Source organism: Notolabrus celidotus, chromosome 9 (genome assembly GCF_009762535.1).
Source record: "Notolabrus celidotus isolate fNotCel1 chromosome 9, fNotCel1.pri, whole genome shotgun sequence".
In the NCBI taxonomy this organism is placed as follows: domain Eukaryota; kingdom Metazoa; phylum Chordata; class Actinopteri; order Labriformes; family Labridae; genus Notolabrus; species Notolabrus celidotus.
This window is the reverse complement of record NC_048280.1, coordinates 35,293,150-35,319,386: the sequence shown is the minus strand read 5'-3', so window position 1 is coordinate 35,319,386 and position 26,237 is coordinate 35,293,150. Positions and strand designations below refer to the sequence as shown.

The 26,237-nt window shown below is 41.6% G+C and overlaps 1 protein-coding gene across 1 annotated transcript in view; it reads left to right on the top strand.

The window, feature by feature from the left end:
- Nucleotides 1-26,237, top strand: part of nsmfb (NMDA receptor synaptonuclear signaling and neuronal migration factor b) — a 66,720-nt gene that overhangs the window by 19,212 nt on the left and 21,271 nt on the right. Inside the window, exons 2-12 of the mRNA XM_034692184.1 lie at nucleotides 5,100-5,161; nucleotides 6,264-7,034; nucleotides 7,818-7,890; nucleotides 19,036-19,088; nucleotides 19,737-19,826; nucleotides 21,973-22,100; nucleotides 22,195-22,278; nucleotides 22,415-22,448; nucleotides 22,763-22,833; nucleotides 24,593-24,672; nucleotides 24,827-24,929. Of these exons, the coding sequence (XP_034548075.1) occupies nucleotides 5,100-5,161; nucleotides 6,264-7,034; nucleotides 7,818-7,890; nucleotides 19,036-19,088; nucleotides 19,737-19,826; nucleotides 21,973-22,100; nucleotides 22,195-22,278; nucleotides 22,415-22,448; nucleotides 22,763-22,833; nucleotides 24,593-24,672; nucleotides 24,827-24,929 (1,549 nt within the window). The remainder of the gene's footprint in view (nucleotides 1-5,099; nucleotides 5,162-6,263; nucleotides 7,035-7,817; nucleotides 7,891-19,035; nucleotides 19,089-19,736; nucleotides 19,827-21,972; nucleotides 22,101-22,194; nucleotides 22,279-22,414; nucleotides 22,449-22,762; nucleotides 22,834-24,592; nucleotides 24,673-24,826; nucleotides 24,930-26,237) is intronic.

Below are 26,237 nucleotides of genomic sequence, written 5' to 3'. Positions count from 1 at the left end.
GTTTCCATACTTTCGCCCTGTAATAAAGTCAGAGACTGACCGGGTGGACGTCTCTGCTCTAATCTCTGGAGGATTAAGTTTATTTCATACAGTCTATGGTTGAGACTGACCCTCTCGCTCCTACTACCTGCCCTGTTTATAACCGTTCCTGTGTGCGTGAATGCCCAACAAGTAAGTTGTGTGTCCTGTTATTATAAAGAGATGGAGAACTGACTTTCTCCCGTCCGCAGACGTTCACGTGTGTTCATTGATAAACTCCAGAAAGAGCAATTAGACGCCACGAGCACGTGTCAGCTAATATATCTAATCACCTATATAATCCTGTTTCTGTTCATTTCATGTTAAATTAAATAAATATGTTAAATTAAACTAATTTGAGATTTTTTTTTTTTAAATTAACATTTATTACCACATAAAAACACAAAAGTACCGAAAATTGGTACCGTTGAGTACCGGTACCGATTCCCAGGTACCGGGTATCGGTACCGTATCGGTTCAAATGTGAAAGGTACCCATCCCTAGTAGCTTACAAGCTTACGTAGTTTGGTAAGGTGATTCAGATTTGAGAGATTTGTTCCTTTGTTTCTGTTCACCATATGTTTAACTTACAGACTTGTGCTGGCTGACGGAGGGATGGCTGGACACTAAAATGTGTCTTGGCGTTTCAAGGCACATCCCCTTGTTTCCTTAATTGAATGAATCCAGATGCATCTTGGTCAGAGAAGGAGGCTGAGCTTCTGTGCGTGAGAGCCTGGGAGAAAGGCTGGTGTTATCTATAGAGTGTGTATTAAATGAACGTAGTATCCATGACTAGTGCTGGGCGATTATTCGATAACGATAATTATCGTGTTATCATTTTTCCCTATATAAATATAAAACATTTTCATTAAAAATTTGATATAAATAAACCTGTAATTTATAAACCCCCAGGCCACTTAAAATGGAGGGGGCTCTAATGAGCCTTAAACGCTAGTTACCGCCCAACATTTGACAGAAGAAGAAGAAGACATTGAACAGCCAATCATGTGCGGGGTGAGAGGGGTGCTTAAGGACGTTCAGAGCTGGATGTAAACACAGCTGAGACGAGGGACAGTGAGTGGTTAGTCTGTCACTGAGTCGACTCTGTGTTAACTATTAACTTCATACACTTCATTACATATACTTTCAGGATGTGGGTAAAGGAAGAACACAGAGACAACTTCTGCTGTGTGAACACGTTTAATGCCCACAGTGACTGTGACACAACGGAGCACCAAACGAGCGTGATGCATTCACTGCACTTTGGGAAACAACATCACTCTGTAACCCTTAGTAATCTTAAAGGGGAGAGCACAACTCAAAACAATACTCTATGAACTGATAACACAGAATACAGTCAGATATATATATTTGTTGTAAATGTGAATCAAATTATGGAAATAACCTCAACCTGAGAAAAATAAGAATCTACAAACTAAAACTTCACATAAATCTCATCTTACATTAAAGACCTGCTTCCTGTTAGCACCATCAGAAGTGATGGATTCAAGAAGTAAATCTTGGTAAATACAAATATAAATCAAAAAATATTGTGCATAGTGCAATTGAATGTGCACCTCCGGTCTCAAACAATGAAGCCCATGTGGAAGTGTTATAAACTGCAATACATTGAGAATCCTCTTGAGGCTGACTGCAGAAACACCAGAAACCACATAGACATGAATGGGAAAAAGACGATCTTTGCAGCATTAATAAACATGTTTCCATTCATCCAATATACTGTATTATATAATTATCTTGCTATATTATAATATGTTATATTACATTCTAACTACAACCCATGGTCATATTACATACAAATATTCTTTCTATTTATTGCTTAATTTGTCATTACCAACCATAATCACAGCATGTCAACCTGTCACTACTGAAATGGTTTTTTTTTTAATACTGCCAGTAATTACTTCTATTTAATTTAAATTCCATTTGTAACATTGTATATATCTAAATTGTACTCTAGCTTTATTTATCTATTTTTATTTTATTTTATTTTTCACTTATTTTGTACTTTTTTGTACTTATTGAAACTTCTTTCTTGATTGTACTTATGTCTGGGTTGGTGTAACAACTGAATTTCCCCCCCGGGGGATCAATAAAGTAATATCTTATCTTATCTTATCTTATCTTATCTTATGTTTACAGCCTGGTTCAAAAAACATCTTGGCCCTACGAAGCTAATCTCTCTATCAGCACACACTGTACGGGGGTGAATTTATTTCTAACATGACGGTTCAGAAGATATTAAGATTACCAGTTTTTGCCCAAATAAGGACATGACTGACGTGACTCCTGGGTTAGACAGTCTTTTATACAGTCTATGCTTCTGCTGTGCATTTCTAACACGTTTAATGTCCACCGAGACCGTAGGACAAATGAACACCGAACGACCGTGATGCATTCACTGCACTGTGGGAAACAACATAACCCTTGGTAATCTTAAAGGGGAGCGCACAACTCAAAACAATACTCTACTAAACTGATACACAGAATACAATTTGACATATATTTGTTTAAATTTAAATCAAATTATGTGAATAACCTCAATCTGAGAAAAATAAGAATCTATAAACTAAACCTTTACAAAAATCTCATGTTACATGAAAGACCTGCTTTCTGTTAGCACCGTCAGAAATGATGGATTCAAGAAGCTCATCAGAAACTAAATCCTGATACAAACTAACAAACTGTCTGGTTTCTTCAACTTTCACTCAGGAGCAAAAATCTGCATTTAGATTTAAATGAAATAATGATTTTGTATTTTTATTTTTTTAAACTTTTTTTTAAACTTTTTTTTTAACTTTTTTTTATTGCGCATTATCATTGTATGCAGTTCACAGGTGACAAATAGAAGCAATCGTATTCCCCCATTTTCTTATAACAACACAACAGCGGCATCAAAGAACATACAGTCACAGTAAATAGTGATGAATATTATTTAGCGGATTTTGTACAAAGTGATGGGCAGGAGAAAAAGAGAAAAAAAAAAAAAATAATAATAATAATTGTAAAATCGAAACTCACGTTAGGGGGCAAGAACAAATAGAAACAAAATCCAAGTCATTAAATGACAGATCAATACAGGTATAACACATAGCCATCAGTGCCACAAGGTTATTCCTACTCTCTCATCCCACCCACATTCTCCCCCAGACCCCCAGATGATTTTGTATTTAGCAAGATTATTATCGATACCAACTGATATTGATTTTCCATATCACCCAGACTTATCTGTGACGTCACCCATCTCTTACTGAAGCGCTGTTTTGAGGCCAGGCGACGACGGCAGCCATATTGGAAACACTGAACTTTCCCTCTATCACTGGCCTGATTTTGATAAAACACGTCGATGTAATGGTGCAGTTAAAAATGAAAATGGTTTTCTTCTTTAAAGGTGACATATCATGCAAAATTGACTTTCTAATGGTTCTTTACCTGAAATATGTTTCCCTGGCATGTCTACAAACCCCCCGAGAATGAAAAAAATCCATTCTGCCCCTGTTCTGATTTCTCCACCTTTCTGTAAATGTGTGTGAAACCAGCCGTTTCAGACTTCCGTGTTTTTGTTACGTAACAACAATATCCGGTCTGTCACGGAATCAGAGCTCGGAGCTTGTTCAGCCCATAGACTGTATAAAATAATACTGAATCCCTCCCCCGTTTTTCATTACCTGCACAAATGTGTGCTAACAAGGAGCTTAGGAGGGAGGCATGCTAGTTGTAGGCTGTCTTAATAAACACAAAGGTCGGTTTTACTCCCCACGTCTGCAGATTTGAAGATCTAGTGGATGATTTTTATTTGTCATGGATAAGTGCTAGCGCTAATTAGCATAGCCACATAGCTATATGTTCATAGCTGTAGCTGTAGCTGTAGCTGTAGCTGTAGCTGTAGCTGTAGCTGTAGCTGTGTACCAAGACACACGTCGACATACTGACAAATAAAACAACAAGAAACACTAAATCTGTGACCAATCCTTCATAAAAGGTCCTGCTGCCTTTCTGGCAGAGGTCGGTTTTACTCCCCACGTCTGCAGATTTGAAGATCTAGTGGATGATTTTATTTATCATGGATAAGTGCTAGCGCTAGTTAGCATAGCCACATAGCTACATGTTCGTAGCTGTGTACCAAGACACACGTCTACATACTGCTAAATAAAACAACAAGAAACACTAAATCTATGACCAATCGTTCAGAAAGGTCCTGCTACAGGCGCCTCTCCGTCAGGATCAGATTCAGAGGGTTGAAGTAACGCGATCTCTGAGCAGCCGTGTATATTCAGCCAACATGTAAACATTAGATCAACGTGCTGGAGAGCCGAGGCACATCCACTTCCGGAGGGGGCGTGGTCAGAGGGAAAACAGAGTGTTCTGATGAGGGATGAAGAAGAGGACTTTTCAGGCATGCCAAAATCTGATTTCAAAGTGTTTTTTTGAGCATAAACTTTAAAGACATGTTTTGGGGACCTCTTAGACCAATATATATTGATGAAAAAAGCGTGATATGTCCCCTTTAAAGCGCGGTTAATAGTGAAGCCGGTTAATCCTGACACCCCAACTGCAAATATAGGAGAGAATTTCTCATGCTATACATGCTATTCCGTCTCATTAGTATTCTGTGCGACATGCCAGCTCCTCTCTGTTCCAGACGATATATCATGTCTGCATTTATTTACTGGCTTTGTGGATGACACGTGCAGTGTCACGGTCCCTATGGGGCCTATCAGCTGTGCAGGGGAGACAAGCTGTAGCTCCCAAGCTGTTTAAAAGTCCTGTAGTCTCTGCATGAAAACACGCTGTCAGACGGGTTATAGAGAGCAGTTACAGCACATGGATCCAGGACACTTAGAATGAAGTGACTCGTTCTACGGCCTTATCTGTAGGACTGCGGTGTACTTGACATGAGGCAGGTGATGACCGTCACAGACACAAAGACACAGACAGACCGTTCATGTGAAGAGCATCTTGTGTGAAACCTTGACTCTTCATGAACATCTCTGTGTTTGACTGAAGCAGTTTTGCTGTCTGGCTTTGGCTTAACAGCTACACTTGTTGTGTTTCCACAGAGCAGCCAGAGCGTTTGGAGATTACCTGTCCAACACAAATACAGAGAACCGCAACGGAGCAGGTAGGTGAGACACAGACTTGTGGATATAAAATCACGATCTAGCAACACTGAGCATCAGCAAAGAACACATAATCCAAGTGCTATCAATTTCATACACTGGCAGAGGAATCTTTCCCGGAGGCTGGGACAGAAAATACCAGTGATAACAGAAGTGAGGCCTGTACCAGTGTTTCATTTGTGCAGAGCTTAAGTTGAGTTCGGTGGTTATCATTGTCATGTTGTTCAAAGCTAATGACCATTAACAAAACATACTGATGTCATGAGAGAACTTTTGATTAAAGGGACATTTCAGTGTTTTTGAAGTAGGGTTGTTTGAGTTTTATGTCATTAGTTATTGTACTTGACACAACAGATGCTGCTCAGCTCAGCCCCTTTGATGAGAGGCAGCCTATGGGGTCAGTCCTGTTTTGAAAGACTCCGACCTGAGCACTCATTTTGGTTTAGGTGTACTCTGCTGTATATTTACTGGAAACCTTTCGGATATTTACTCGAAATGTTCCACTCCTTTGCAACCCTAGTCACCACACACTTCATTAGGGTCTGTTTCCTCTTACGGCCACTCAATAAAAATATGAACTTCATGCTTCATCAAGTAGAATTGAAAACCAGCAAATGAGACCATGAACTCATCAGGAAAATGATGACTGAGATAAGTCCATTTTCTGTGAGACGTCATTGATTTTCAGTCTCAAAACAAGGTTTAATTCTTAGTTTAAGGCTTTCGGCTTTAATTTTGAATTCTCTTCTTGAATGCAGTCTATTCTTTGCCCCGACTTAAATTAGTACCCCTGCAGGGAAACAAAAAATGAAGTCAAAACATGTCTAAAAATAGAACGTGTTGGGAGGGAAAATTCTATAGCATTCTATCTGTAGCAACTGCACCCCATATTTGTTTAATCACAGCCGGTTGCATTGAAAGGAGTTCACACTGAGTTACAGGCCTGCTTTATTTCAGATCTTCCATGACCTCCAGGAATAACTCCAGAGGTTATTTCATACTGATGTACACAATACTACATACATTACAGACTTGATTTATCAGGAGCTTTGTTTGCTTTATCACTTCTTTCCATCTTTGTTGTTTTTTTCCTTCTCCCTTCAGATCATCTCTTGTCTGACACCTTCCCTGGACAGGACTGTGACTCTCCAGACATCAGCCGCTTACAGAAAAACAATCTGCCCCCACAGAGCCGCTGTTTGCCCGTCGCTAAACCCAATCAACCCTGCCAATCTAATCCCAGCGCTAACCCAGAGTCAAAGCCTCAAGTCAACAGCCTCCAGACTGAAGCACCGGTGGGTCCCTGCAAACGCAGACTCTCTGCTGAGCGCAGCCTCTCCACAGAGGACACACCGGGTACCCGAGGCCCAGAGGGGAGCGTGGTGGTAAAGCCTGCCCGGGTGTATACAATCACCAGGGAAGGAGGTATGACCCTGGGGGAGCGTGGTAGTGAGGAGAGCCTGGAGCTCGAGGTGCTGAAGGGCTCAAGGGAGCAACCTCAGTCTCAGGCCCCTACCTCTGCCAGCCAAACCCCTTCCTGCACCAGCCAGCCATCCGCATCAGCCAACCGCGGTAGCCATCATCGTAGCAGCCATCACCGCAGCAGCCATCACCATAGTCACCAGCAGCAGGGGGGTATGCTATCTTCATCTCAGCCGCTTCAGAGCTCTGGGAGTGCCAGCAACATCCGGGATTGGGGAACGAGAAGAAGGGGGTCAAGGGAAGACTACACCCCGGACTGCGTGGCCTGCATTAAGGCTCCCTGTCAGAGACAGCGCTCCCTCGACCTGGAAATCCCAACACGGGAGGGAGGGAAACCCAGGAAGAAGCTGGAGAGGATGTACAGCGAGGACACAGGGTCCACTGAAGACAGGGGTAAGAGATGGATGGGAACATGAGTTGTGCTCAAGTAGATCTGGGATTTTTAGGTATGTACACTACCAGTCAAAAGTTTGGAAACACCTTCTCATTCAAGGGTTTGTATTTATTATAATGATTGTAAACACTGTAGATTAATACTGAAGACATCTAAACTATGAAAGAACATATATGGAATTATTGAATGAAGAAAAAAGTGTTAAACAAAGCAGAATCTGTTTTATATTTTAGATTCTGTAAAGTAGCCCCCTTTTTCCTTCATGACAGCTTTACACACTCTTGGTATTCTCTCAGTCTGCTTCATGAAGTGGTCTCTTGGAATGGTTTCTAATGAACATGAGCCTTGTCAAGAGTTCATTTGTAGAATGACTTGCCTTCTTAATGTGTTTGAGACCATCAGTTGTGTTGTTCAGAGGTAGGGTTAGTACACAATGGATAGCTCTATTTTACTACTGTTGTAATCCAGATTATGGCAAAACCAGATTATTTCATAGTTTTGATGTCTTCAGTATTAATCTACAATGTTTACAAAAATTAAAACAAATAAAAACCATTGAATGAGAAGGTGTGAACAAACTTTTGACTGGTAGTGTACATTCGGTTATCTTCACCGACGATTTGTGGGACCAGGTGTGATATAAAACCGCCTCCCTTATCTTCAGGCAGAGGAACTGGAACACGGGCTTCACATACAAAGACTCCTGCTCTAATTGTAACCCTCCGCTTCTTAATTGTCTGCTTGCTGACACCACATTTTGCTTTTGTCATCCATGTTTGCAGAGGACAATCCTAATAGCTGGTTTCCCAAAGAGAATATGTTCAGCTTTCAGACAGCCACCACCACCATGCAGGCGTGAGTATGACATGGAAATCCGCCTTTCCTCCCACTCTGTACATCACACAGTCGCACTGCTCCACCACAGGGTTGGCAGGATGTGGATCAGCCTTTTCTTTCCAAGACTTACAGCTTAGTGTTGGAACAAAGTGTTAATGAGCTTTCACACATTTTCAAATCTTTTCTTGACCGATATTTAAAGCCAGCACAAGATGTGAGAGTATGAAATGTTGATGGCTGTCACCTTCTGTACTTTTTAAAAGTGACAATATTTAAAGTTTAAACCACTAATTTGACCAATTAAAGGATTCTCATTTGATCGATCAACACTCTTTCCAAACAGAGCAGATCTAGACATCAAGACAGGATCAGATCCAGTCCCATCTTACAGACAGGACTCAGTCTGATCTCATCTTAATCCACCATGAGCAGAGCACTTTGCAGCATTTAGCAAGTTACAGTGGCAAGGACAAACTTCCTTTAACAGGCAGAAACCTCCAGCAGGACCAGACTCATGTTAGACACACATCTGCTGAGACTGAGTTGAAGAGAGGGATAGAGGGAGATGAAGAGAGAGAGAGAGAGAGAGAGAGAGAGAGAGAGAGAGAGAGAGAGTGAGAGAGAGAGAGAGAGAGAGAGAGAGAGAGAGAGAGAGAGAGAGGATAGTGGTGAGACAGATAGTAGTAGTTGTAGCAGCTGGAGTCTGGCACGTCCACAGCAGCAGAGATCCAGAGGAACCAACGAGACAAGGGAGCTCAGGGACTCCAGAAAGGTCTATGGTTAGTAACTTTAATGGGCCAGGAAGAGTTAAAGTAAGAGACAGGCAGAGAGAGGAGAGAGTCAGAACACTTGGGAGACCATACCAGCAGCATTTAGCAAGTTACAGTGGCAAGGACAAACTTCCTTTAACAGGCAGAAACCTCCAGCAGGACCAGACTCATGTTAGACACACATCTGCTGAGACCTACCGTGTTGGAGAGAGGGATAGAGGGAGATGAAGAGAGAGAGAGAGAGAGAGAGAGAGAGAGAGAGAGAGAGAGAGAGAGTGAGAGAGAGAGAGAGAGAGAGAGAGAGATGATAGTGGTGAGACAGATAGTAGTAGTTGTAGCAGCTGGAGTCTGGCACTTCCACAGCAGCAGAGATCCAGAGGAACCAACGAGACAAGGGAGCTCAGGGACTCCAGAAAGGTCTATGGTTAGGAACTTTAATGGGACAGGAAGAGTTAAAGTGAGAGACAGGAAGAGAGAGGAGAGAGTCAGAACACTTGGGAGACCATACCAGCAGCATTTAGCAAGTTACAGTAGCAAAGACAAACTTCCTTTAACAGGCTTGTAATCGAGCTGTTTGCTTTGCTTTGCAGTCAACAGAAGATTCTGTTTCATTGGGATGCTTCTCCTTGAATTGAATTCCTTGAACTGATCCATTGTCTGGCAAAGACCATGTCGCTGCTCACTGATACTTGAGTTTGTAGTAATGACTTTTCAACTAGAAGTGAGTTTTTTGGCTCACTTTATCTTCAGTGAAAGTGAGAGCTGCATCTCAAAGCAGTCTCTGGTGTGTTTGTGGCAAGTATTTGGCTGATCCTATCACTAACTTCTCTTTTCTTTTCCTCTCTCTGCTTCTTCTCCTCTGTACGTGGCTGCTTTCCAAACCACGACTGTAGAATATCGTGAGTAACTCTTTCAACCGCCCACACTGTTCTTGTTGCTCTTCTTCTTCTTCTTTTCTCTCTGTGTTAGTCAGGTGACATGTCTCAAACCCTTTGTCCTCATGTGGCTTTGTGCTATGTAGTCTGCTGTGTCCTTGACTCCCGCAACCTCAGTGTCTGCTGGACTGGGTGTTTGAAGTTAAAGATTCAGTCGACTTTAATCTGAAGTGCAGAGGAGTTAGAGTGCACAGTTGGGATGAAGTCAGAATCAGACATACTAAATCCTCTGTTACAGTTAATGCAACACCGCCTGCTGTCTTAATAGTGACGCTAACTCAGAATGAGTCCAGTGAAAATACACAAACAAACATGTAAAGATGTGTCCAACATTAGTGCTGCACTCATCATAACTTAGAATTACTTACAGATGGACACGAACAACGATTCGGATTAGCACTTAAACAAAGCTGCATGATCCATCATCACCAATCAAAATGATCTGTACAGTAAGAATAAGTGCACGTTTCTAATCGCTAGACTTAAAGGGATAGTTCGGTGTTTTTGAACTGGGGTTGTATGAGTTACATGTCACTAGTAATTGTGCAAGCTACAACTGATGCCGTTCAGCTCGGCCCCTTTAAAGGTGACATATCACGCTTTTTTCATCAATATATATTGGTCTAAGAGGTCCCCAAAACATGTCTTTAAAGTTTATGCTCAAAAAAACACTTTGAAATCAGATTTTGGCATGCCTGAAGAACCCTCTTCTTCAGCCCTCCTCAGAACACTCTGTTTTCTCTCTGACCACGCCCCCTCAGGAAGTGGATGTGCCCTCGGCTCTCCAGCACGTTGATCTAATGTTTACATGTTGGCTGAATATACACGGCTGCTCACAGACCCGCGTTACTTCAACCCTCTGAATCTGATCCAGAATCTGATCCTGACGGAGAGGCGCCTGCAGCAGGACCTTTCTGAAGGATTGGTCACAGATTTAGTGTTTCTTGTTGTTTTATTTATCAGTATGTCGACGTGTGTCTTGGTACACAGCTACGAACATGTAGCTATGTGGCTATGCTAACTAGCGCTAGCACTTATCCATGAAAAATAAAAATCATCCACTAGATCTTCAAATCTGCAGACTTGGGGAGTAAAACCGACCTCTACCAGAAAGGCAGCAGGACCTTTCTGAAGGATTGGTCACAGATTTAGTGTTTCTTGTTGTTTTATTTGTCAGTATGTCGACGTGTGTCTTGGTACACAGCTACAGCTACAGCTACGACATGTAGCTATGTGGCTATGCTAACTAGTGTTAGTACTTATCCATGATAAATAAAAATCATCCACTAGATCTTCAAATCTGCAGACGTGGGGAGTAAAACCGACCTTTGTGTTTATTAAGACAGCCTACAACTAGCATGCCTCCCTCCTAAGCTCCTTGTTAGCACACATTTGTGCAGGTAATGAAAAACAGAGGAGGGGTTGAGTTGTATTTTATACAGTCTGTGGGCTGAACAAGCTCCGAGCTCTGACTCCATGACAGACCGGATATTGTTGTGACGTATGAAAAACACTGAAAACTGAAACGGCTGGTTTCAGCACACATTTACAGAAAGGTGGAGAAATCAGAACAGGGGCAGAATGGATTCTTTTCATTCTCGGGGGGTTTGTAGACATGCCAGGGAAACATATTTCAGGTGGAGAACCATTAAAAAGTCGATTTTGCATGATATGTCACCTTTAATGAGAAACTCCAGGGAGCATCAGCACGCAAGCTGGGTGACAGTTTTCTGCAGATTTGACCATTTCTACAACGTGATTTGGGTCATTTTGAGAGACTCTAACTCGAGCACTCATCTCGGTTTACGTGTACGCTCTACTGAGACATTTTTCAGCACTTTACTTTGACATCAGAGACGCCATTTGCTTTGGTGCAACACGGGCATAATAATAACTTTATTCATACAGCACCTTTAAAAATAAATGTATACATAGTGCTTTGACAAACAAAGCATGGTTAGAATAACAAAGTAAACCTTTTGACAGACAAACAGGAGGAATTTTCACAAAACAGAATACAACGTGAGTTTAAACAGAATGAAGAGGTGAGATAACAGACCAAAAAATCAAAAAGACGTTTTTCAAATGTAAAAATAAATTAATATATATATTTTTTTTTAAAATGTAAAAGTAAATAAAAGCATTAAAAGGAAAATAAAAGAGGTTTTCAGAATGAGAGGACATCATATTGGGAAAATTAGAAAAAGTGAAAAGGCTAAATTGGGAACTTTAAAATAATGAATGAAAAAAAAATTGATAAATAAATTGAAACAATAAATAATCAAACAAAATTGAACACAATTAATTAGTTGGATAAAAACAAAACATAATAATAGAATAGAATTAAAAACAGTTAGAAGGATGAAGTCACATAAAAGCATGTCTGTAAAAACAAGTTTTAAGAAGAGATTTAAAAGAGGTAACTGACTCTTCACTTACATGCTCGTCCGCCTGCAGTGCACTGATCAGTTTATTTGCTACATGCTTTAAAATGATACAGCCTTCACCTTATTTAAGTAGGCTATTTGATAAACTTCTAAAAACAACTTTAAACCACGTGGATCATAAATGTGGATTAAAACCTGCTGGTTGTTTTTGTTTGTTTGTTTTTCATGGCTGTAAATCTGCCCGGATTGACTAAAATGAGGTAGAGGGCTCAAAGCTCTTGGAGTTTCTGGAGATGGCAGATGGTGGAAGGACTGACAGGCTGACTCACTTCGAACATGTTCAACTTTTTTGGGAAAAAGATCAGAGAGGAGTGGAGTTTATGAGAGGGAAAACTCATGTAGCTAAGGCTTTTGGTTATCATTATCAGGCACTATAAAGACCCGAGTGACTTCAGCCCTCTCTTTACTGCTGTGGGTCTGTCAGTCAAAACCAGTCTGCTGGGCCTCACTTCATATCTGTCATACATTGTCATAGATGATTCTCATTATGTCTGTCATCCTGTCAAAGCCATTACTGTCCCTTAGGGGAAAGACACACTCCAGCGTTACACATTAGAAACTGTCAGGTGTAGAAACACAGGACAAGACTAAGAAAACACAACAAGAGACATGGATCACTAAACACTCAGGGGAGGCAAAGGATAACTAATACAGAATAAACACGGGGAGGAACCACGGCATGAAACACAAGGAATAAACTAAACTAACCATGACATGTACTCAGGTTCATCTAGTATGTATGAATTAGAAAATATAAGAAATGTAACTAATAAATTTGAGTTGGGGAAACTTGAAAATTAAAAAAAAGAGAGAAAACAATTGAGTAAACTGAAATCATATTTTATAATGTCAGTTTTCCCCAAAAATTGTATTTCCACTGCTTAAAAACTCTTATGTAATCAGTTACAACAAACATTTTAAGTAATTTCAACTTGTTTTTTGCATTATTTTAAATGGATGATAATCTAAACTCAAAGTTGCTCAGCAGTCAGAACCAATACGATTGGCTAACAATGGAAGAGATGTGAAGTCATGAACCCATATTTGGGAGGCAGAACAGCAGTCGACGCAGTTGTTTTTGTGTCTGGTGCGTGTCTGTTTTTGTGCGTGTGTCTGAAGTACTTGGCAATATCCCCAGTGTCGTCTGCCTCTGTAGGAAAGAACGTCCCTCAGCTGCTAACTCTAACCAGTCTAACTGAACCCCCCGACTAACCCTTGTGAACACCCCCCTCGTCTTAAACCCCTCTATCGTTGCTCCGTCCAACCGAGACTGGAACCCTTAAATCATGCCTGAACTCAACAAGACCAAAAGGAGATTCAATCTGTTTGTTTGTCTTTCCGATTGCCTTCTTTTAAAAATGAAAGCTCAATGCTAAAGGTTTTATTCTGTGTTCAGACCAAAAGTGTAGGTAAATGCATCGTATGGAAAATAAAAGCATTTTCTGGTGCTGCACTTTTGGTTGTGAAAACAGATTTAGAGCCATTGTGGAAAGATTTCTCACATAGAAACCTTCTTTATGTTGTTTTTTCATCCTTGGGTCGGTCTGGGTTCAGACAAAAGCTGTGTGTGTTAGTCCAGGCAGCACTCAAACATGTAATTATTTCCCAACAATACCACTAAACACTTATACGTCCTGGCAGGGCTTTTCGAGGCATTGCTGAGAGAAAGAGGCGGAAAAGAGAGCAGGAGGCCACCATGATGGAGAGGTACCGTGTCCTGGCTGTCCTGTCCTGTTTTGTGTGGTGCTAAAACCTCCCCTGTTCAGTTTCCTTTATACACAGCAAAGAATTACCCATCGAACAGTGAGTGCTGTCATGCACTGATGGATTAACGCTGTAACACTGCAAAACGCCTGATTTATGTCGCGTGTCATTCCATCTCAACAAAAGGTTTTATCTGCACTTTATCAGCAACGCAGCCACTTCAGTAACTTCTTTAAATGAGGGTTCTTGTAAGTACTGTTATGAAGATACACCATAGTTCCTGGCCTTGGAAGGTCCGCTTAAGGTGCATTTCGACTCAGAGTTCCGGGGTCTTTTAGCCCCCAGAACTACTTTCCCCTGAACTAAAAGGTTCCTGTGCCCCCATTGTTGTCTGCGTTTCTACCGCAGGCTGAAGTCCCGGGTAGATTGTGCAAATCAGGCCAGTGACGTATGGAGGAAAATATAGTAAATGCACTACACCACCAGACCAGTAGAGGGCAGTAAAACAAAGAGGAATGCCATTCATCACAGATGACACCATAGAAGCAGACGGACAGGCAGGTATCATTATGAGCAACACAACCGTTAGCCTGTTAGCATGAAGAGACTCAGCTGGCGCTGTTTTAGATGGTGCTATATTTCATCACAGATGGATTCACTGAATCAACACGTGAGAGGAGATAAGCGCGAGTAGCAAAGACGTTTCAACACGGCTTTAAAATCCTTTTGAACTCAAAAAGCCGTGGCAGAGATCGGCCGGTGTTTTGGTTTAAACAGCGGCCCTGTTAACTGGAGACTTTCAGCCGGATGCATCCCTCATAAACGTCTTTAGACCATCATTAAATATCTGATGAGGATATTTTGAAATCTTAATAAAAACTAAACTAGTTTGCATTCCCAGGAACTCCCTCTGTGTTTCAACAGCTGTGTAAACTCCACAAACACTGACACGTTCAGCTGAAGGTCTCCAGTTTACAGGGTCACTTTTAAAACCGTAACACCGGGAGAGACGCATTCACGGTGGGCTGAGAGAAGACTACTGTTACAAGCTGCTAAATCAAGAGAATCACAGCTTCTTCTTTTAGCAAAGACGTTTCAACACGGCTTTAAAATCCTTTTAAACTCAAAAAGCTGTGGCAGAGATTGGCCGGTGTTTTGGTTTAAACAGCGACCCTGTTAACACGAGACTCTCAGCCAGATGCATCCCTCATGAACGTCTTTAGACGATCATTAAATATCTGAGGAGTTCCGGGGAAACGTTCCTGTGGTCAAAAAACCTTTACCTGACCAGGCGCTCAAAGTCAACAAACTGAACTGACCATCGCAACAGACCCGACTTCCATCAAGACTTGAATATGTCGTTAGTTGTTTGCAATTGTGTGTGTGTGTGTGTGTGTGTGTGTGTGTGTATGTGTATGTGTCTGTGTGTGTCTGTGTGTGTGTGTGTGTGTGTGTGCATTGGTCAGTGTCACAAGCTTCCAGAAAGCTACACCTCAGTTAGTTTCAGAAATTGAATTATGCATGTCTGAATGAGCAAGATATTTCTTCTGCAAACAGTTTGTAAAGGTCACAGCTGGATTGAGAGGATTTGGTGAGAGAGCAGCAGCACACACACTGAGTCCTGCACACACACACTGAGTCCTGCACACACACACTGAGTCCTGCACACACACACTTAGTCCTGCACGCACACACACACCAACACAAATTTAATTAGCCAGCCTTGATGAGTGGGTGTTACAGTTTTTTAAAAGCTCATGTCACTCAGTGTGAAAATACAACCTGTCTGACTGATGGAACCTCCTTCCATCGCTCCATTTCAGGCTCTGCCTTTACAGAGCTTGTAATTAACGTTGACATTTCTGCATTGTTTAGAGTGCCTTGAAACTACAATTTGGATGAACGATTAGTTTGAGATAAATAGCTCAGATGTGAACAGGGAGGAGGGAAACACACTTTGCATTTTGCCTTGACTCTCTGAGTGTCAGGGAGTGGGATACCCAGAATAGCTTTCAAGAGTGGGAATATATATCTATTCTTTTAATGTGTTTTAGATACACACTGAAGTAATTACACCTGTTCTTTAGTGTATTTCAAATGGGGGCATTGGGCAAAGGTGTAATTCACATCTATGAATATCCAAACAGCCCTATGGCAAGGATTAACTTAGAAATACTGATTCAACACTAATGACTCTGATCAGACTGATTAGTGCCACTTCTCATTAATTGGTGATGTGGTAATCATTGCAGCATGAATGACTCACACATTGACTCATGATTCTCTGAGCATTAACTCGGCATCAATAAATGCATTCAAGCTGAACAGTGTTGTTAAATGTTACTGCAGGCTGTTCTACAACCATGATGGTCATAATAGAACTGAGTGCAGATTAGTGCTCCTGAATATTTAACAATAATGATTATAATAATGACTTTATTTATATAGCACCTTTTAAAAACCATTGTTTACAAAGAGCTCCACAAACGAATAAAAAAATCAATATAAAAATCCTATATCTGACAGTAAGGAGAGTCGCCGCCATGGACTTCAATTTCACTGCCACGCCGATGATACTCAGCTCTTCATCTCCACAAATCCATCACTCATGCCATCCTCTCCACCCTGCCTCACTGAATTAAAAAACTGGATGAGTAACAACTTCCTCAAACTCAGTCACACCCTCCCCAGTAGTCTGTATCAGTTTGAAATAAATCAATCTGGACTAAGTCTTAACTCTTAGCAATTTCGAGATCCGCATCTTAAAGCTAGGGTTGGCAGTCTCGGAAAACTAGCATGAATTTGAATGTAGCATTTCCTCAGGACTCCGTCTAACCCCTACCCTCCTCCCTCAGAGCTCCTCCAAAACGACGCCCCCCCCCTCACATGCACGAGCGCCGCTGACTTGCGACCATATGATGGTGACTGATTCAAAACCGGTCCTCACCAAAACATTCTCATAGTGAAAGTTAAAAACACAAACAAACATGGCTGCTGTTAGTACTCACAACTGTCATTCTAGCATTATCCAGTTGTCCTGGTGACACGATATCAGGAGAAAAGTTACAACACATATATAATACTGTAACAGCTCTACTGTTTGTTAAACATGTTCAGTGGAGATGTTCTTAATTCCTACAGTGTTGACAGTCAGTGAAGGCATCAGGAGAGGTGTAGAGTTGGAGAGAGGAGAGACAAGAGGAGAAGTTCTTCATTCATTCAAACATTGATTGTTGTTTTGTTGGTTGGTGTGATCACGGCCGACAGTGACCGGTTATTAAAGATCAACATGTTCACGAATCGGCTCGTCATCACTACAGCGTCCGGACGGACGCTACAATACATCTACATTTTCTGTAGGACTTAGTAAATGTCATTCATTCTTCTGCTTGTCAGAGCCCCCGTGGTGAGAGCTTTTTAGACTCTGATCCGGACTACAGTCCTGAGCAAAGCACCTCATCGGGTCAGAGGGGACAGGCCCGAGGTCGAGCGAGAGGGGCAGCCAGTAGAGTCAGGGGAAGCAGAGGCAGGGGACGGGGACTCAGAGTGAACGCCGGGGAAATGTACGCGCAGGAGGCGGGCAGAACAGCAGGACGGGATTTGAATGGTTTAAAATTTTGGCACCCAAAAAAAGCTGATTGGTTGGTGTTTTCCCAGGTTTACTCCGGCTGTAGATAGCAGCTTTTCTTCGCTCTTTTTTAAGAACACATTATGTATTGATTGCCATCAGGACATAAAGATCATTTTAACCAGTATAACAAAAAGTGGATCTAAATCTGATTACCAACCCCAGCTTTAAGTGTCTTTCGGCATGTGACTGCGGGGGCCAGGATCAAGGCCTCTGCGACTCCTGAAAAAAACAACCCAATTGAAGATTTGTTCAGGGGTTTGGGTTTCTTATGACAATGTGTAAAGACAGTAACTTCAAACACTCATTGCTGGTTAATAATAAATAAGATAATAGTGACGGCATGGTCACACCAAAAGTTACACATGACTCAGCAAAATGGCACATGACTCATGGACTACCAGTGAAAACACAGAGTTCAGCACAGAGAGTCATTTTCACATGTTTGATAACGGGATGATTTTTGTTTATTTGCATCATAAGTAAAACCTACCAAGATTTAGAAGTTTAGATAATCTAATAATGAGTAAACAACAGGACATGAGGAGATTTTGATGGACTTTCATGACACAGCACCTTCAATCAGGATAGGCTAGGGGGTGTGGCCTATTTTTGATTGACAAGTGATACCACAATGGCCTTTTAATCAAGATGGGGCGTGGCAATGCAGCCTTCTCTTTAAAATGTGCTCATCTCTGGTGTTTGTGACAGTTATAATGAAAACAAAAAGGCCACCATCAAGGTTTGAAAGCAGCTGAGCACAAACCAGTTGTTGATGTCACATTTCCCATGTAAAGTCTACATCAGGGGTTCCCAAAGTGTGGGTGTGGACTCCCCAAAGTGTGGGTGCGGACTCCCCCTTGCAAATTGGGGGTCGTGACATGTCTTCAAGAATGTTTTTTTTTTAAGTTATCTAAAAATTATTATTTTTATTATTATTATTATTATTATTATTATTATTATTATTATTATTATTATTATTATTAATATTATTATTATTTTTTGTTTATTTGCCTTGTTTTCTTATGTTCATCTTACCTTTGTTGTACTGTAAATTATTATTATTATTATTATTATTATTTTTTTTTTTTAAATATATTTTTTGTATTTATTTATTTTTCCTTCTCTTGTTAACTTGTGATGAACAAAGAAATACTTTAAAAAAATGCAATAAAAAAAGTTGAATGACAAAAGTTATCTAAAATAGTAAATTTTACCCATTATAGTAAAAAATATCAACAAACATAGTTAAACTTGAAGTGAAACCTTGAAAATAGAAAATGTAATGAGTTTTCTGCCTTTCTTTGTTTCCAGATGACTCCTAAGTTTAGAGTTAGTGAACAGTTCATTATCAAAAGCATCAGTAGCAGCAGGTTCATTCATAACAGCACAGGAAACACAGACACATGCTCATATAGGTAGGGTCATTTTCTGCAGACCAGCTAAATGAAGCCACATTAATTCACTTTGAGGGACAGTGGGGGTTGTGAGTCTTTGGCATCTGTATTTTGGGGGTGAAAAAGTTTGGGAACCCCTGGTCTACATGTAGCACCAGTTAGGACATGTAATAATCCCACTGAATTCTTCCGTGTGTGTACGTTGGTTGGAGGTTTTTGTTCTTCTGTTTTGTTCTCACTCTTGTTTTCTCCTTCTCTTTCCTCTCTCCTCTGAAATGGTAGGAATTTCCGCAAACACCTTCGGATGGTCGGCAGCCGCCGGGTGAAGGTCCAGAGTGAGTCTATCAGTGTTTTTGTGTGCATGTGTGTTTAAGCATTAACACCCTTCAGTGTGTGCTGTCACAACATTGGAATCGAAGTTCTTTAGAGCGCACAGGAGTACCTAAACAGTACAACACGTATGGAAGGATAGTTTGAGAATACATTTCTGAATCAAACATTAAGCAGACATGTTTCTTTAAATTTGTGTTTATTTATGTTGTAGTCTTATTTCTATTCAGTAATACAACACAATCATTTCCACAGTAGAGATATTTTAAACAACACTCATGTATTATGTAAGGGAAAATGTATGGTTAGCAGGTTATTATGGGAAAAAGAATCCCGACAGGGTGAGACAAGACTCAGACGTGCTGCCAGATTACTGATTGTAATCTGGCAGCACTTTCAATGTTCTGCACAAATGACAGAGTGAGATGGTGTTTAGAAGGCTGGAAGATCTGTAGTGATCCTAATTGCCTTGCCAAACACAACAATGTAATGTCCCGTTTTGATCCTAACCTACTTGATTGGGATGAATTTGATTCAGTTTGAGCTCATGAGACCTCATTTGGTCATAATGATGCATTTAATGAATCATGTTTATCATCTGGAGAGTTTATATATGTGTGTGTGAGTCACTCTCTTCTCCCTGACTCCATCAGCCTTCGCCGAGCGCAGAGCCAAGAGTTTCAGTCGCTCGTGGAGTGACCCCACCCCTGTCAAGCCTGACTCCCTCCATGACTCCAGAGACAGTGAGTTCACCCAAAACACGCAGTTCGTTTCAATCTGTGAACCTACAGTGAAAGTTTTATCTTGACATGGTTACTGTACAACGGGGTGTGAAGGTGCATTTCGACCAGGAGCTCCAGGTCTGTCATTCCATTTCAACAAAATGTTTTATCTGCACTTTATCAGCAACGCAGCCACTTCAGTAACTTCTTTAAATGAGGGTTCTTGTAAGTACTGTTATGAAGATACACCATAGTTCCTGGCCTTGGAAGGTCCGCTTAAGGTGCATTTCGACTCAGAGTTCCGGGGTCTTTTAGCCCCAGAACTACTTTCCCCTGAACTAAAAGGTTCCTGTGCCCCCATTGTTGTCTGCGTTTCGACCGCGGGCTGAAGTCCCGGGTAGATTGTGTAAATCAGGCCAGTGATGTATGGAGAAAATAAAAAGTAAATGCACTACACCACCAGACCAGTAGAGGGCAGTAAAACAAAGAGGAATGCCATTCATCACAGATGACACCATAGAAGCAGACGGACAGGCAGGTATCATTATGAGCAACACAACAGTTAGCCTGTTAGCATGAAGAGACTCAGCTGGCTCTGTTTTAGATGGTGCTATATTTTATCACAGATGGATTCACTGAATCAACACGTGAGAGGAGATAAGCGCGAGTAGCAAAGACGTTTCAACACGGCTTTAAAATCCTTTTGAACTCAAAAAGCCTTGGCAGAGATTGGCCGGTGTTTTGGTTTAAACAGCGACCCTGTTAACTGGAGACTCTCAGCCGGATGCATCCCTCATAAACGTCTTTAGACCATCATTAAATATCTGATGAGGATATTTTGAAATCTTTATAAAAACTAAACTAGTTTGCATTCCCAGGAACTCCCTCTGTGTTTCAACAGCTGTGTAAACTCCACAAACACTGACACGTTCAACTGAAGGTCTCCAGTTTACAGGGTCACTTTTAAAACCGGAACACCGGGAGAGACGCATCCACTGTGGGCTGAGAGAAGACTACTGTTATAAGCTGCTAAATCAAGAGAATCACAGCTTCTTCTTTTGAAAAGTACACACACATACAAAAAAGATAGAACAAATAAAAACTAATGAAAGAAAGAGAAATCAAGTGAATCACAGATGTGTGTGATGTTATTGTGGACGGCGGGCGGAATAAAAACACTGTGGTTAATCTACCAATCAGACACGTTCAGCAATGCAGGCCCTGCCCCCCAAAAGTCCCGGGACCTTGGAAAAGTACTACCCCCCTAGCAGGGGCTTTTTAGAGGGGAGATTAACTACCCCTGAACTAAATCTAGACCCTGGGTCCACTGGTCAAAACGCACGTAGTTCAGGGGTAAAGTCCCTCTGGTCGAAAAATGCCTGAAGTTGGTTTAAAGGTAGTACCTTTCTCTTGCTAGCTCAGTTCTTGGAGGTAGCTGCATGCAGACAATGGACCTGGTATCACACACATAGAGTTCAGGTGTTTTAACAGCCTATCCTCTTATAACCTCTCTGTGGCTACAGCTGAACTGATTCCTCCTTTATGTAGCCCTCTCCTCAGAGGCTGGAGGTGCTAACAGTGTTTTCTGCACAATCAGACAAATAACAACTTCATCTGAACAGGGTTAGATTGGGAGTCAGATCCCGGGACAACGCAGATAATAATAACGTGTAATTAACGGTGCGTCACCATCTGCAATCTGCTCTTTCTGAATTCCCTCCAGACACACAGACAAAGTGACTGATGGACACACATCAAACACACACACACACACACACACACACCCTCTTTGTGTGTTTGTGTTGTGATATAATGGGATTATCGTTGTTTGCTGTACATGCAGTTTCATCATCACTCCTCTGTGCGTGTTCCCTCTTCCTCACAGTCATCCTCAGCTGTAGACCTGTTTCCTCAGTTCGTTGTTTAGTGTTGCAGCTGTGTGTGTGTGTGTGTGTGTGTGTGTGTGTGTGTGTATGACTGGGCTCACGAGGGGCAGTGTGTTGTGTGTATCACTTAGTGTTGTCTGATTTTAACTGGGCCCTGAAATGGATAATAAAGTAACAGGTGCACCGCTCTAAATGGAGCAACCTCCTCTCTAATCTAGTTTGTGGGTTATCCTTTCATCTCGCCCTTTGTTCCTTTGTGTGTGTGTGTGTGTGTGGGTCAGGTGGTGAGCTTCAGTCCTCCTCAGGGACCCTAGATGAAGGGCTGAATGAGGACGCTGATTGGGGGGATGAAAGGGAGATGGAGAGAGCGGCCTGTGAAGGAGAAGACTTCATTTCACCTAAAATTGTGGTGAGCAGCAGCTAGCAGCTCTCTGATTCAACATGAATTTTTTTTTAAACTGATGAAGCCAAAGTAATAAGGTTTCTCTTCCTGTACTCCACAGCTGATATCCTCCAAAGTCCCAAAGGCAGAATATCTTCCCAACATCATCCGAAGGGACGACCCCTCCATCATCCCCATTCTTTACGTAAGTAGCAGCCATGGACAGATACACAGCACAGATACACATCACAGCAGAACAGACTTTGAATGATTAATAATGACTGTGTGGAACATCAGAACAGTTTAATAAAATCAGCATTCTGTTTTCGTTTCACGTACAGGACCACGAACACGCCACGTTCGATGACATACTAGGTGAGTGTGCTGTGTGTGTCGGTTTGTGTGTGTGTGTGTGTGTGTGTGTCAAACGGAAGATCTCAAGTGAAAATCAGTCCCATGGTGTAGATGTGGAAAAGATGAGGGTGGAATAAGTTTCAGCTTGCTGGAGAGCAGGGATGACTCATTGTTTTTGTACTCCTGTGATTGCGTGTGCTTGTTTGTCTCCAGAGGGACAGCCAATTTATGTGCCTCACCATTACAGCTGAGTGGTGAAAGTGACACCTCTCTCCCTATCTCTCTCTTCCACACCCCCCTCTCTCTCTCTCTCTCTCTCTCTCTCTCTCTCTCAGAGGAGATAGAGAAAAAGCTGACTGCTTACAGGAAAGGCTGTAAGATATGGAACATGCTGATTTTTTGCCAGGTGAGTGACAGGAGTGACGTTATCGGGTTACAGTTTCACTCACGACAGGTGAGCTAACATATTTAAACTAAGCGCCAGAAGTTTAAGAGCAAACAGATATCAGCTGCTAACATGCAGGCCTGCTGGTCGTACCTAAAGTCTCTAAAAGTAGTATGGGAGGTAGAACCTTCAGTTATCAGGCCCCTCTCCTTTGGAATCATGTACCAGTCAGGGTCCGGGAGGCAGACACCCTCTCTACTTTTAAGAGTAGGCTTCAAACTTTCCTTTTTGATAAAGGTTATAGTTAGAGCTGGATCAGACTTGGACCAGCTCTAAGTTATGCTGCTATAGGCTTAGACTGCCAGGGGAACTGACACACTGACACACTGACACCCTATTTCACCCCCTTCCCCCTAACCCCCCCATCACTTACTTTAACTCTCCCTGTCCCATTAAAGTTACTAACCATAGACCTCTCTGGAGTCCCTGAGCTCCCTTGTCTCGTAGGTTCCTCTGAGCTGCCGTAGACGTCCTCCTGCTGTGGACGATCCAGACTCCAGCTGATATACACATGCTGGACTCCAGTGGCAACAGCTACTACTACTCGTCTCATCACTATCACTTCTCCCTCTCTCTCTTATTCTCCTCTATCCCTCTTTCCAGACCCAACTCGGTCTCAGCAGATGTGTGTCTAACATGAGTCTGGTTCTGCTCGAGGTTTCTGCCTGTTAAAGGAAGCTTGTCCTTTCGGCTGTAACTAGCTAAATACTGCAAGGTGCAATGCTCATGGTGGATTAAGGTGTCCTGCTCTGTTTGTAAAAACGTATTGATATAACTTTTGTTGTGATTTGGCGCTATACAAATAAAGATTGATTGAAAGACAGTTTAATAAAGGCACAGATAACAAGGATTTTGAAAAAGAAGATCTATAAACTACTTTTATCCTCTTGTTCTTGAGTCATATATGTCTGGGAGAAAACAGATCAGATGAAACTCTAGAAATCAATCAATCATCAATCTTTATTGGAATAGCGCCAAATCACAACAAACGTTTTCTTAAGACGTTTTTACAAACAGAGCAGGTCTAGACCACTCTATGTCAAATTATGAGCAGAGACCCAACACCAAGACATGATAAGACTCAGTCTGACCCCACCTTAATCCACCATGAGCATTGCACCTCACAGTATTTAGCTAGTTACAGCGGAAAGGACAAACTTCCTTTAACAGGCAGAAACCTCGAGCAGGACCAGACTCATGTTAGACAGACATCTGCCTCGACCGAGTTGGGTCTGGAAAGAGGGATAGAGGAGAATAAGTGAGACAGGGAGCGGTGATAGTGATGAGATGAGTAGTAGCTGTTGCCGCTGGAGTCCACAGCAGGAGGACGTCTACGGCAGCTCAGAGGAACCTACGAGACAAGGGAGCTCAGGGACTCCAGAAAGGTCTATGGTTAGTAACTTTAATGGGACAGGCAGAGTTAAAGTAAGTGATGGGGGGAGATAGGATCCCAGTGTGTCAGTTCCCCCGGTAGTCTAGGCCTCTAGCAGCATAACTAAGAGCTGGATTACCATTTTATTCTTCTCCCGTAGTTCTCCCATAACAAAGTAAAACAGCTAAAGAAATAACAGAACATCAACAAAGATATGTTAACGAATGAACACATGACAGAAAAATATTAAAGACAAATTCTTATTTACTTATTTTACATTAAAAGAGAAGTATTTAACAGGACCACCTTTCAAACCCACCAGAACTGAACCCAAACTCTTCTCCACAGGGAGGTCCAGGACATCTGTACCTGCTGAAAAATAAAGTCGCCACGTTTGCAAAGGTGGAGAAAGAAGACGACATGATACAGTAAGACTCACTTCATTTTACATGAGTAGCCAGAGAAGATTTGCATAGATTTGGGTGATATAAGAAACCCCAGTTACAGTGACACTCTTTCCTTCCTCCAGTGATAATAGTTGTTGTTTGTATTCTAAGCTTCTTGCCTCTCCTGTGTTTGAAGGTTCTGGCGACGGCTCGGTAATCTGATGAGTAAACTCAACCCGGAGCCCAACCTCATCCACATCATGGGCTGCTATGTGCTGGGCAGTGCTAACGGTGAAAAGGTACATCTCTTTGTGTTTTGAGTGATTGTGAGCCTTAAAAACAAATAACACTCCCACGCTCTGCTAATTAGAGCGAGCATTGACTTCAAATGTCTGCATGTTTAAGCAGTTTGTTCACTCATAATCACAAATATGCACACAGATGCTCAAAGCCATATGCTATCAAAGCACCATGCAGATAAATCATGGACACAATCTGTTGGCTTTGTCTTGTACTACTGCTCGAGTCTTCGGAGGTGAAGAGAGGGCACTCTCTGCACATGCATGGTATAATAATGAAAGAGCAGGAGGTTTCTGTGCAGTGAATGATAAAAGAAAACATGATGTTCACTAGCAGCTTCTCCTGCAGCCCTGCAACGACCCCTCCACCCACACACAGACAGATGCACTTTTGCTTTATGCAGACACACACGCACACACACACACACACACACACACAGTATATGCACACAAACATGCCCACACACTGAAATCTTCAGAGCCTCACGTGCAGACTCTTCTTGAACCACTTTACAACTGCTTCTCATGTTTGCTTGCTGTAGAAGCAGTCACTGTACTCTGGTGAGAGTCAGATCTATCTGCAGGGTGAAGGCTGTTTAATGTTTAGTAAACTGTCTAACATATAATATAATATAATATAATATAATATAATATAATATAATATAATATAATATGACATGATATGATATAATATGACATGATATGATATGATTGAACAAAATAAAAAAATAATATAGAATAAAATGAATAACAAAAAATAAATAAAAACACAATTAAATAACTTAAAATGTGATATAACATAATAAAATACATTAAAATATATCAAATAAAATATAAAATAATATTAAAGCCGCAAGCGGCAATGAACGGGCCCTCGCACACCCGCGGCCGCTGCCTATGCGAGCCCCCGCCACATGTAAACCGTCGCCTGATATTTGCCATCACATGATGCGAAAGCAAGATCTGAGAGTATATACTGCCTCAGGTGGTGCAAATGTTCCAAGTTTTGGCAGATTGCCAAGAAAACCTCAAAACTTGACAGTGTGCCACGCCCACAATTTTAGTCTGAACAGAATTCCTTTAACAATAATTTAATAATTTGGACTGAATCAGAGAAAAACTCTAGGAGGAGCTCTCAAAAGTATGAACCCTTATTTGGGCGTCATTCTTCACATTCAAAGCTGTATGTGCGTTTGATGCCCCGCCTCAACGCCTGCCACGCCCACAATTTTAGTCTGATCAAAATTTGTTCTAATCATTTTTTTCGTCAAGGTGTCTACTATAGGTTGCCCTTGGTTTGGACTGAAT